Source organism: Colias philodice, chromosome 7 (genome assembly GCF_061535455.1).
Source record: "Colias philodice isolate Cphi_HAF_F1 chromosome 7, ilColPhil1 Martin Lab GWU primary, whole genome shotgun sequence".
Lineage (NCBI taxonomy): Eukaryota > Metazoa > Arthropoda > Insecta > Lepidoptera > Pieridae > Colias > Colias philodice.
This window is the reverse complement of record NC_143092.1, coordinates 5,707,465-5,721,596: the sequence shown is the minus strand read 5'-3', so window position 1 is coordinate 5,721,596 and position 14,132 is coordinate 5,707,465. Positions and strand designations below refer to the sequence as shown.

General features: G+C 36.8%; 1 protein-coding gene across 2 annotated transcripts in view; it reads right to left on the bottom strand.

Annotated features, from left to right (window-relative positions):
• Nucleotides 1-749: 749 nt before the first annotated feature.
• The window catches only part of Tis11 (Tis11 zinc finger protein), a 34,305-nt gene continuing 20,922 nt past the window's right edge, over nt 750-14,132 (bottom strand). Inside the window, exons 2-3 of one of the 2 annotated variants that reach the window (XM_089697322.1) lie at nt 11,239-11,280; nt 750-3,593 (exon numbers count right to left, since the gene is read on the bottom strand). In XM_089697322.1, the coding sequence (XP_089553448.1) occupies nt 2,877-3,593; nt 11,239-11,280 (759 nt within the window). In that variant the 3' untranslated portion in view covers nt 750-2,876. The remainder of the gene's footprint in view (nt 3,594-11,238; nt 11,281-14,132) is intronic. The other variant, XM_089697323.1, reaches the window with a different exon arrangement.

The following is a 14,132-nucleotide window of genomic DNA, read 5'->3' as shown; positions in this document are numbered from 1 at the left end:
TATCTAAGTCACTTTGAATTAGGCGGCAGTGTTCGACGGATTCAATTCCGTAGTAAATTTTTTTGTCATCAGCGTACATTAAGTAGCGCACGTGTTGTATGCAGGTAAATATGTCAAATAAGTAGGCATTGTACAGCAATGGCCCGAGAATAGATCCTTGGGGTACCCCAGATACTATGCCCACAAAGTCACTCCTAGCAGAACCCAAAACTACCGCCTGTGTTCTGTTTATTATGTAAGAACAAATTATCATCTAAATATTTCATTTTGCCAATCACACCCAGAGTATTTCATATTCTTTATGGGATATCTAAGAATATCACAAAGAATATATTATTTACATTTAATATGATGAATTTGACGTCTCACTATCATTGTCTAAATATAAAAGTCTATATGCATCACAGAACAGTATTGTTTCATTAGCAACTAAAATAAATAGTTTTCATTAAATTTAATCGAAACATTACTTTCATCTTCATATAATATAGCTTTAGATAATATAATATATCTGTATGGAAGCAATTCACAAAGCATCAAGCTGGTTCGCCAACGCTTCGTCTCATGCCCAACTTACGTAATGAATGTAGCAAAAAACGTTGCAAACTATTGTGTGACTTTGGTTCCGGGTTCGATTGTTTGTTACAAGCTCTTTCACAACCACTACATATTTCGACTTATATTTCTTACACTTAAGAATGTTATAGGATTGCAGGATATGGAACTGGGAGGACAAGAAAACAAAAATAAAAAAATTTAACATATTTTGACTATAATTCAATAAAAATGCAGATGGAAAATAAGGGAAACTTACAAGAAAATGTCATAAACAAGCTTTAGCCTTAATTTGTTTTGTCCGTAAGAGATAAAAGTCATTTTTTGGAAGATTAACTTATAATGAAAATTAAATTAAAAAATTAAATACTTAATTATAAGTGACATAGGTACTAGAGTTTTAAACTAATGCCTGTTATATTAAATGACTCATGATAATATTACTAACATTAAGTTACAAAGTAATCATACTTATATTCAAATGTCCGTTTAAATACAAAAGAAATTAAATAAATCAACTTTAATGGTTTATAATTCGTAATGAACTGATAATAAATAATATTCGCGAACTTCATGAAAACGCTTAAAACTAAATACTTAATATTAGGTACAAAATTATTATCTTTTAGTGGTCAGCATGCATCGACTTGAATGACACGGAGAAAAACTGAAAATATTGTATAATCAAATATACTGGTTAACAAAACAACAACACTACCGCCTCAGTTCTATCATCGTCAGTTATAAATAATACAAAACCAAGAATAGGAAAAATGCTATTTTATTATACGTTAATATATGAGAGTACAAAAATAGTATCAATATGTGGCGCGAGGATACAATTCCTTTGTATGTAAGAATAACATGTCGTCTGTTCATATCAGAATTTCTCCTAATCACTTAATTGGTCCCTTAATTAAATCTTTAAACTTTGTTATATAAATATTATAAAATATCACACTTTAAATTCAAAGAAAAAAACTATTCTACTTCGAAACTAATCACTTAGTTCTGTCAAAAAGTACAAAATAATAACTGTGCCAATTTGAATATTATATTCAAAAGAGACAATAAATAAACAATCCATCTATTTCGATAAACTAAAAATTAAATATTATAATCGATTTATTTCTGTTATAAAGTAAAAGGCACTCATTGTGTGCGCGGTGCGCGGGCGACGGCTTGGAAGCGCGAGGGGAGAGGCCGCCTCCACGCACCCTGCAACCGCTCGCCATTTGTATCAACTGGCTTCTTACACTATTGTCTTCGATCATTTTATAATACAAGTACGTCGGTACAGAGCAAAGAGACATTGACGGGTGTATTCTCCGATTTTTATTTGCGTCCGAACACGATAGCATCGAGCGAGGGGCTCGAGTATGGATGAAAAAAATAACCACCAAAACTGAGAAACTGGTTTGCGTTCGCTGCTCGCCCTCGCTCGACGAAAAAAAGAAAAATCCTCGCAGACGAGCCGCTGGAGGCGGCGCGCGGCAGGATCGCTGCGATAGCTCTTAAATGAGCTACAGATGATTGATATGGCTAGCGGCATTCGTTAGTCGCAATCTTGTAATCATGTTCAGGTTCGCGAATATAAACTAGGTAAACAATAGCGCAATATCTCTGAGAATAAACCCGTAAAGTCTAGGTAGTCGGTCATTTCCACTCGGATAATTTTGTGGCAAAACAATTAAATTGAGGTACCAAAAGTGGAAGCGATCGACTCATGAACTGAAACGAGCCACGTCCCGTCGACGCGTACCTCGTCCGTAAGCGGTGCGGCATCGCAGCTGCTAGCTACAAATACAATAATTATAGTTAAGAGACTCGAAATAAATAATAAATTATTATCTTAATCCTTAAAAATAGATCACGAGCGCCTTCTCGCGGTACGGTACCGAGCGCGGATAGGCAGTTTACGAAATAAATAATAATAATGTAACTATAAACTAACTTTACAGAGACCACCGCTCGGCGGAGGATCGCATCGGGAAGACTTCCGCGAGCTACGCAATAAATATCTAATATTATAAGGTGCCATTTACAAGTGCGTGCCGATAACTTAAAAAGATGAATACCACTATATTCACACCGCAAACTTTCGAGACGCCAGTAACACTTTTATCTTTAAAATATTACAGGGAAATGTACTAAGGACATCAGTAGACTGGAGATCATTCGTTGAGCGGGTGTGCGGGCGCGAGGCGCGACGAGCGGGACGGCTCGGGCGCTGGCTGGAAGACGTCGAGTAGGCACTAAGGTGACGGACGATCCTTATACGCTACGCTCGATTCGTTAACTTAGGACTAGGCAGTTCGCACCTAAGCGATCACAAGATCGCCAAACGCTGATGACAGGCGGTTGAACACAGGCAGCCTTTCCTCTTCTGGGTCTGGCGATTGCGTGGGACGGAACGCAAAGGCTGACGCATGCGCGGGCGGTGACATCGCTTGAGGCGATTGAGGAGTCAACGGAGATTGCGGGGTCAACGGGGAGTGTGGGGATCGCGGCGAACGGGAACCATCGCTCATGTAAGAAGCTAGAGAACCACCGGATGACAAGGACGCTAATGAACCACCGGGGGATGAGGGCTCACGGCGTCTCGCCTCTTCTGCGTTGTGGACAAAGTGACAACGTGGTCCATATGGACAGAAACCGACCGAGTGGAAAGTGCGGCACAATTCTGTCTTGTATTTTGGGTGGCGTTGAAGATTGCGAAGCTCACGGACGCCATGAGCGAATTGACACTTGTCTCCATATTTGCATACGCCAGCTTCCTCAAAAGGTCTGCAAAGTTCGGTCTTGTATCTGCTGGTGGCTGGCGGTGGTGGGGCCGGGTCGCTGGTCGTACGTTCGAGTCGTCGATGGCCTAGGCTGTTCAGGATCCCTGCGAGAGCTCTCTGTGCAGGAACGGATGCTGCGCGTGTCAACACGGCGTGTTGGTCCCATGTGACACTGGTGGTGACCGTGGTCGCACCAACGGGGCCGAGCGCACTGTTTAGCGCCCCAGTCATCGTCTGCACTGGTCGAGATTGGTTCTGAAAAAAAGAAAACAATAGCTTTATTTAAAACCGTCACATGGATAAGAAATTGGGTGTTACCGAATACTGATATATTTAAACAGTAATTGAAAATAACCTTTAAATATCACTCAAATGGGCAAAAAATAAAATGAAATTTGAAGCAATATTTATAGAGAGATAACTAAACAACAAAATATATGGCACAAGTTTTTCTAAAGTACGGTTTAAAATTTTTTTGCTAAACAAAAAAACTTATTCAATCTGGTTGCGAAGGGTTCTATACCTGCTAGTGAACAAAAAAAGATCCCTTGGCACTGCCTTCATCTACCTGCTATTTTGGCGATGGCTTTAAGTTAAAATTGTTAATATTCCCAATTAACTAAACCTTAACTGGCACATTACAACCCCGGGGTGAACCGAATTTTAATGGCTACAACCAGATTGTATCCGTCCGGTCTCCTGCCGTGAATTATTTATTTTGTTTAAAAATGGACGCTTTCAATGTTAGCTGTTTCTTATTCCAGCGGAGTTTAAAAATGCAAATGTTCGTTTGGTCGCCTTTTGTTTCTTAGGATCGTCGAACTTAGCTACGAGACATCACCATAACAATATAAGAGGCACGGGTATAGTAGTATAGTCGCTGTGATTGTATACTATTGTTCAGTAAACGTCGTTCCGTTGCCGCAATGAGGAGTAATTGTTATCGCGACAGTATATTAGAGAAATGGTCGTCATTTGAACAGCATTCATTGATTACATGATTGCTTGTGATAGTTATTTCTGGCAATGTCTGGTATTTATTACAAAGGGTTAAGCGGCTAAACTTTTATTAGGCGTTTTATATATTAAAATAAATATCGTATAGTATTATTATTATTTTACCATCATACAGCAATAAAGATATTCTACATCAAATTATATATATGTACCTACAGCTATGCAATCAACATAGGGTAGATTCTAAAAGGGCATTGTTTATATATCATTATTCACAATATTGTTATCCAAACTGAGAGATTAACAGCTATAACTAAGGTCGTCTAGCTCCATGGTAGTTACATTAATAGTTAATGTATCTCCGCATCTTGTATGCGGCCTCAATCGATGTGAATGACACATCATTGTATATTCTATTCGCCTATGCTTTGGTCGGAGCTCATAAATACAAAAACACTTGTGTTTTAGAATACAACAGACCCATTATTATGTCTTATGATATACGCCGCAAAATCAGAAATAATGTATACCGACCGAGGAATAAACTTGTTTAAATTCTCCGCTGTTTTGGCATTTGTTGTATAGGCAATAATTCCAAACTTATTTTACATAACCTTTAGGACGCTTGTTTTGAACAATTGTATTAAAGATAAGACAATAGACAAAGACGTGCATAGGTCGGTTCGTCATTTGTTTACTCAAGTAACTTGAGTAAAATGTCTACTATAAGCATAAAGCGCAAGGCAAACAATTGTGCCAGAGCATTAAGGGTATGCGAGTGCCTATTGTGACTTTCTGTGTTTCTAGTTTCACCAATGAGAAAGATCTATTGCTAAGAATTTTCAATAAGCGATGAGCCGGCAAATTCCAGGGAACCTTTGCACTAGCTTATATATTATGTTGGATATACCTATGGAGCGGAGGATGCCATTCACATCGTAACATCTTTAACTTGTGTTGAAATAAAATAATTAATTCTAATATTACAAATCGAAGTGAAAATTACAAAATACATTATAATAGTGATTTTAAACGCTAGAAGGCGAAAGTGTGACCAACGAATGAACGGCGTTGTTCCATCTCAAAACTTGGTAGTGAAAAGCTCAAGGGTTACAACTCCGGTCACCAAGTGTCGATGGAAAACGGTGACCGAAGTGTAATTAGAGTTATCAGAGCGAAACATTGGCTAAGCGCTTTCCATCGGACGTTGCGCCGACTGAGCTGTAGGGAAAATTGTAATCACTGTCGATTTCAAACGGCCGCAACTACACCGAGGGCAATCAGACGCTATTATACACAATTTACATTAGCATGTAACAATTAGAGAAACGTCACGCCACCAGTTTACACAAGCCACCAGTATATATGCCTCCGTTTAGCAAACACGGTCTAAAGCATTTCCAAGTATAGCAAGAAAATTCCAAAGTGAGCACGGGCGATGTATCATCTCATGTGTGTGCTGTGTCTATTAGCGTGCGATTGTGTCAACCGAGCGGACACGCGGCCACAGCACTTGTTTGTTCTTCTCTTTGTTAGCAACACGTTGCATAAACCACACACTCCAATGTGCCCGAACAGGAAACTAAATTATCACGACGTATGTCGACCAATGATTAGAATACCATTTAGGGATCACTAAAACTAAAATGACTTACTTCATCGTGATTCAAGCGATTTGTAGAAAGGCCATTGACTTTTCAGATAATACTTGTGTATTCATAAAGACACAATTTTTATCAACGTTTTTAATCAGATAAGTCCAAATTATACAACGCATCAAAGATTAGATCGTAAGGAAACAGCGTAAGTGCAATTGCAACCTGTACATAAGTACATACTATTTATTAGTATGCGCCTAATTCATACGTTATGTAATAATGTAAGGCGATCTAAATCCTCTACAACTGTGGAATACACGATGATCTCAAACATATGATAATGTCAACATTACGAAAACCGGCAAATCAGCTTAAAAACCAAATGAGGATAACACAAACAGGATTTTATATAATAATTATAAAATTTACCGGCCAACTTATAAAAATGGCACCGCGCTTCGTATAGAAATGCGTTAAAGAAGGTTACCCAAATGTTTTTATTGAATATGTATCTATCACTAAAAAGATATTATTCATGAATAATATTCTGTTAATTTTTTTTTATAGTTAAGCTCGAAATAGAGTTATTTTTGTGTGGTTATCGACCCGACTGAAAACACTCATGACAGCATGTGTATTTACTTTAGCAATGAGTAAAATTTACACCTCGCCGATTCTTGCGAGTGTACATGCGAGGTCCTGCTAAATATATTCTGTTTTCAGATAACCTAAGAGGGCAACGGCACCGCAACAAAGAGACAAATTCAGGTTACCGGTTTTCAGCAAATGTTAAACGGTACAAAGATCGAATTTTAACAATTCAAATCACGACCGCGAAAAGATTTAAAACTAACCCAGTTTATAACAAAGACTAGACTAAACATTTTACATCTGTAATCTGTATACATTTAAAACAAACGCAAAAGTTATCGTATCACATTATCTAACTATAAATGTTGTTAAACTATAATATTGCTATAACGATAATATCATATTTTATTATCTTGGAGACGTTTTCATTATGGATACGTCTATTATTTCCTGCAACATAATACAAATAACATGAACTCGATTCGAAGACAGTCTCGTGACAATTGATATAGCGACAACCAAACAAGGGACCACTCGTAGCTTAATTGAACGTTAATTGGTTTTAATCAAATGCGTTCTATATTTAAATGAACTTTTAACGATATAAAACGCTCGGTCGTCGCAATAACTTTTTTGTTTTTATCAGAGATGGATTTAATGTCTAGACTTCTGCTAATCTGAACACTTTAAAGTTAAATTATCAACAAAGTTTAACATTAAACTAGACTTCGCGTGGGATTTGCGACACATGCGTCATATAGGTGGGTCCTTTCTCGGGACAGAGCTTAAATCAAGGGAGAATCAATTGTTGAATCGTTCATCGTTGTTCTTTTTCTTGTACATACATGCATTATTTAATTAATTTATTAGAAAAGTAAAACATATGAAAATAATATCAATATATTTTTTTGTAATATCCTATGATAAACAGGATTATTCATTTGGTTATGATCAAATAAGTTTGACGGGCTATCCAAATTGGCCCATTTCTCCAAGAGCCAAGACGAGGGTCTTGTCGATTGCTACCATCACGTTTATTGAATGATTGCGCGAAAATAACCAGCGCAGAGATCCTGTGTCCCCTCGTAAGTCTCACAAACAGCCTCCAATAATGGCAATATAGTCATTAACCTTTCAATCTTACGCCTCGCCCCTTTTGTCTTATATAAAAACGTTCTCTTTGTTTGTTTAGATTTGCATATAAGGGAGGTTGGTGTCGCGAGTCGCGGTTAATACTTGCGCGGATGTCTCATACATTGTTTTTCTATTGTTAAACTTTACGACGCTATTTTGCATTCGTACATTGTTTACGTATTACTATGTATAGTTCAATAAATATTGATATCTTTATTGGAGATACATAAACAACGAGATTAATAAGGCTTTCTTTGAAAGCATTAAATGGAGTATTTTGAAATCATAAACAAAGAGCTATGAATCAGTCTGTGACAGAGCGTTACAACTGACTGCTGTCTGTTTTAACTGTGTGTCGTTATATAAATGACGCATTTACCACAACCGGTCTCATTATTACAAAAGATAACATTACGAGCACATATAAATGTAATAATTGCCATACATTCCATAATCCATTAATAGCTAAAGAATGTCAATTTGTACGGTTTATGCTCTCCCGCAAAGACTAGGAATCCGATGGTAACGTAATTGGAACGAACACTTGTTGATTAGTGCAGTTGGGGAGAAGATAGAATTAGAATTGAAACATATACGAATATATTCAACGAGACAATTGCTTTTTTGGGATGTAGGAATTATGAGATAACCACGCATGTGGGCTGTGATAATTATTAAAGTATGTTGATGACTAATGAAATGATATTTCAGGATGCTAGTGATCCTACACACATATCGCATCACGCATGCCTATCGGCTATATGTTAAGCGTGACTTCGCGCGACTGGTGGGTGAGTAAGACCGGACGCGCACCGGCCACCTCGCATGCAGATTGGCCGCCGACTCTGATTGCGATGCAAGAACGCGCCGCCTATGGTAAAAATTCCATCACTCGTTCACCTTTATTTGAATACCCACAGAACGATTGTTTCTGGTTATTATTCGAAACAATACGACATATTGAATTTAGAATTTTCACAGAGACGCTAGCCGTACAGGAAATCACGTAGTAGAAGCCGATGTTTCGAGAATCGTTGAATCGTTGTCTGTTAACGACTATTACATTACGTTATTAACGACCACATCTAATGCACATATGAGTTCGTTGACATAAACAATGGCACGATATTGACACGCGGCAGTTAAACTTATAACCACAATCTCACATTGTTGAACTAGTCGACTTCGTGAAACGTGTTATAAAACAACAACAGCGTTGGGACATGACACGTAGGTACATATTGTAAAGCGCAGTCGAGAAATAATATTTACATCTTTCATCGGAGCGCTGCAACTACATGATGACTAAAGCCGCGTATAAACTAAGCGCGGCAAACCATCGAACATAGGCGCGCGCGGCGGCCGCGCACTATGTAGACGGGATCGCCGCGCGCGGCGACGCGAACATTGCCGCGCTCGAACGTGCCGCGGGGCGATCCGCTCACTGTCGGTTTTTGAGACCGCATCAAAGGAGCTTCAGGCGTTCGCTCGCGCGCCGTGTGGACGGTTTGTAGTTTTGGTGATTCGGCTCGCGCGGCGTATACGTAAAAATGGACAACGAAAAGTGCCGTTTACTAATACAATTGTATGGCGCTAATGAATTTTTGTGGAACAGCAAATCCTCCCAATACCACAATAAATCGCTGAGGTATGATGTGTGGGTAGAAATCAGTAAGAAAATGGATATACCTATTCCTTACTTGAAAAAGAAAATGACTACACTTTTGGCGTCCTACAGAAGAGATGTTCGTGATGGATCGCCTGCCGCGCGCGGCAACTACGTTCAACTTAAAATATATCTACATATTGGCTCGCGCAGCAAATGAACGTCAACTCTGGTCGAACATTGGCTCGCGCGGCTGCCGCGCTTAATTTATACGCACCTTAAGACGTTTGAGCTCGATTAAAGATGGACGAACGCGGGTTATGGCGGGCCAGTGTGGCGTGTTTATTGCGAGCGCTATAAACTTCGAAGCGAGGTGGAGCCGTAAAGCGAGTGTCAACAAAGGGCTCCGTACAAGTCGAGCATGTTTACCCCTCGGCCGTTCAAAGCAGAGGAAGTAGTCCCCTGGTCGGGCCGCTTTTAGCACCTCCTTATTTATAGATGCAACAACAGAAAGCTGCCTCGATGTCGATTTGCAGAACAGGACGAGTAAACAACGTCGCTCACGACAACTATGTTAACAGTCAACTATGGTTATAGTTATGATAATGTTTAACACGAGTCGAAATATGTATGTTAAAAATGTTTGAATAGAACAAGTCATTAGTGTCGATCATTAGGGACCTTACGTCAATCATATCTCGTTGCAGCAATTCCTTTGTCCGCGCAATTTTTATTGTTGCGTCACATCGGGCAAAACTTTCCCCGCGATTTGTAGAATATGACTAATACAAAAATAACAGTGAACAATGGAAAAACATTTTCTATGCCCAACATGTTGTTAGCTCCTATTGTGTTGACGGTCAAGTACAAGCAAATTTTCACTGCCCATTTAAGAAAGTTATCAAAACCCTTTTAAAGCGTAATGAACATAGTCTAATTGTTTTTAAGCCGAGTTGAATGTCAACAGTGAGAGATAGCGAAATGGCTGAGGACGAGTACGTACACAATTATATCTTGAAACAAAGGAGAATGGGCATTTTACTATGGAAGTTGGGCCTGAACCCTTGAGTTGGACCAATACACATGAGATATTGTTTTTATAATAGATCATAACACATACATAACGGGAAAAATATATATAAAAAAATAATCAACCGGGTTTTTGTACAGTCACATCAAGTTTTATTTCTTTGTGTATAATATTTTTTGCAATAAATAACTTTTATAAGACAATGACAATATGTTTAATGTTTATGTTACTCCAATTCACTTTCACTTACAAATACGTACTAATCTTAAGCCTTCTAATAACCGAAATACACTAATATTATGTTTTGTAGCAGGTACTACCTATACCGTGTTTATTATAATTCAACGTAGTTAGACGTTTTTTGTGGTTAAACTCAGTCACTCCAGTGACATTTAGATTTATATTTACTTCACTCTAATTAAAAACACCGTTATTGTGCGCAAAATAATAGCCAAATAAATAAAACTTTTTGCCTTGACTGTACAAGAACCCGGTTGATTTATTTTTTATTTTATTTTTTTCGTAAGGTATGTGTAATGATCTTTCACAAAAACAATATTTCGTGTGTATTGGTCTTAGCCCAAGTTTCAGGCCCAATTTGCCCATTCTCCTTTATGTTGGTTAAATACTTGACGAGTAATAATTTCAATAAAAACCTCGACCGCCAGCAAATAGACACTGTTTAGTTGCAAGTGCATCGACATTGCAAGGTCAATGTTAGTTACAAGGTTACTAGATAGCTTTTGGCTATTTTTATACTAGACTCCTAGCAAATATGATTAGATTTAATATCTTGTAATATGTATAGTGTGAAATTATTTTATATCTAATTAGGTACTATTAAAATTCGTAAACGATGCGATGACTGCGAAGCGACACGATATAACGGATTTCTTCAAAACATTAAAAATTTAAGAGCAAGCATGCTCGAAAAGTTTAGGTCATCATTTTTACGAAAATGATTGAGTTAACAGTTCAACTTACAGAGTTCGTTACTCCATCATCGACCATGTAATCGGGTCTCACCTGAAATAAAAAAAATGTTTTAATTAAAGGCATTGCATTTTTATAGTATGTATCATGTATTGGAGGTTATTACACGCATACAATGTGTAAATTGATCATAAATAAATATAAGTAGGTATAATAATATACTTCTCGATAAATGCTAAATAAGCAAGACAATAGAAGTCCTCCAAAAATGTGCTGACCCCATTAGTAAATCATCCCAAGCATTTAAACTTTTAATTTAAACGTATCCTGTAGGTTGAATAAAATTAATAAGCATCTAGTAGGCAGCGAACCGGTCTCGGATGAAAGCGATAGCTTCCTATAAGAAAGTAAAACCGTACTCTACGCCAGCTAGCGCCCGGAAAACTAAGATAATTAGTTATTTTGTACTCAACAAATTAGATCATATTTAATTTACACATAAAAGCAACAGCTGAAGATTGAAATTATATGTCATAGTCTTACGGTATACATAATATATTCGTATAGAAATTCAACAAGCCATGATAATTATTTAAGAAATTGCTCTGGGACCTACTTTGACACTAGGTAACACTTATAATGAAATAATTTTAAAGGAACTTTATTGATAAATATTCACTTCAATTTTATTAATTATAACAACAACAAAGGGTTTCAATTTGACTAAATATTTTGTTCACAATCTAACACCTGTTATCATAAAACATCTTTAGATTATTTGTGAAAATACATATTAACTAAAGAATATCGTGTTATTTTCTTTAATGTCATTAAAATCAAATTGTACGAAATTACCTACTGATCCCGCATTCCGTTGGCTAAGTGAACGATTTGTTTTATCATTACGTTAATAAATATGGCAAAACTGGTTTAACGAAATTATACCTAATTATTTATTTTACGTTAAAGTTTTAAAGAATTTATAGATGGTCTAGGAGTAACATCTTCCTATATTAAGATTTGTGGATACTCGCGAGACAGTTGACAGGCAGCACTCAGGTCCAGGGAACATTCACTTGTGAACGTTACGTCACTTCATCAGAATTGACCCCGGTACCCGAGTACCAACAAACAAGTCATCCAACGCAACCGGCTGTACCCTAATTAAATCAGACGACGATGTCTTCAATCTCACTTTGACACACAATGTAATTACTTCCAAGAAATTATATCATATCTTCTATATTCAATAGTATGCAATATACAAGGGCTCTTTCAAATTTAACAACATTGGCAGGTAAAGGTATAACGCGAATCATGTAAAAAGAACGCTGGATGAAAGTTATGGGGTGTGTTTTGGCATGTATCGAGTTTAGCACGAAAGTTATTTGCTGCTTATTTTATTGTTGAAGTAGGCTCTCGAGTCGTGGCTTCGCAACTACATATTTGTTATTCTTATACCACCTCATAACACCAAATAGACCAATAAATCGCCAATACGCAGCTTAACCGTCAGCGTTCTTTTTACATGACCCGAACTATAGTAGTTATTCATTATGCTTGTTTAATGAATACGTGAGTAGTTTTCGAATGTTTATAACGATTTTAAAGATAATCATAAAATAAATGAAAATAACCCGAAAGGTTTTCTCAATACCGGTTATTAAATGTCCGCTAACACACGGTAAAACCAAGTGTTTACGGCTCGTAACTTACAAGATGTTTATTTTAATTATATTCGTTATTACTGCCAACTAAATAAGTTTACAAATAAAAGTTATGTATAAATTAAATATTTCAATACATGTACAATTTCGCGATGGTTCTACATTGAAATAAACGAATTTTTAACGGTTTTTCATTTAATGGTACGGTGATAAGGTAATGTATCCGTGACGAGTAGGAATCGGCGATTTAATATCGTATAAAATTGTAAAGGAAAAAAAAAATATCTTCAAGCAGTTCTTGTTATGTGTAAGTGACAGTTGGAAGTCGGGTTCAGTTTTGCGCACGATCAACGAAGCAATCGCAGCCACTTGTGCTAATGAAACACTTCAATTGAATTGGGGACATTAATTCAGCGAGCGTATCGTTGCTGTTTACATTGCTAACAAATAATAATAGATACCTCCAGACGCGCATGGAAAATTACTGATCAGCCAAGTTATTACAATTTTGCTTTAAAATTAACTGTATATTCGAATAATTGAAAAGAAATACTAATTTTAAGGAAATACATATACATAATTTGCGTTTGAAAGACACAAAAAAAAACATACCGGCCGAATTGATAACCTCCCCCTTTTTTTGAAGACGGTTAAAAATACCTATGTTAAAGGGCTAAATCTAATCGATCCAAAATAAATTCAATGTTCGTCCGTATCATCAACCGTTTAAATACTTAAAACTTTAAGTACACCAGACGTTAGGATGTATGCAATTAACGGCTGATAACTGCCATAAAATAGCCACAAACTTTAATGATCGTGTTAACATCGACTTACGTTGTCTAGTTGATCAACATTATTGGATTATCTTGTAGTTAATTTACTATCATAAAGTGCATGTACGTATAAACTGTTCAGTTTTCATGACAATGACTTTCATAAGTTTCTGTCAGCATTTTCAATTACCATTTCCGTTTTAAATAAATATGATATTATTCTGTAACCTCACTTCAATGACTCACACCGTCTTACTGTTTTCAAGCTTAGGTGATAGGTGTAAGTAAGAATATTTCAATAATTATTTTATATACATAGTTAAATACGCAAGGTTGTAATAAAAGGCATAAATAATAAATACATAGTCCATTTTGCTGTAAATTATTACAATAGATAAATCGTAAATGCAGTATCTGTATAATATGTAATTATATAAACGAGCGCCGACGTCAAGGCCGAGAGCAACAGAAACATTTAATTAAAAATATTAGGCAAGAATAT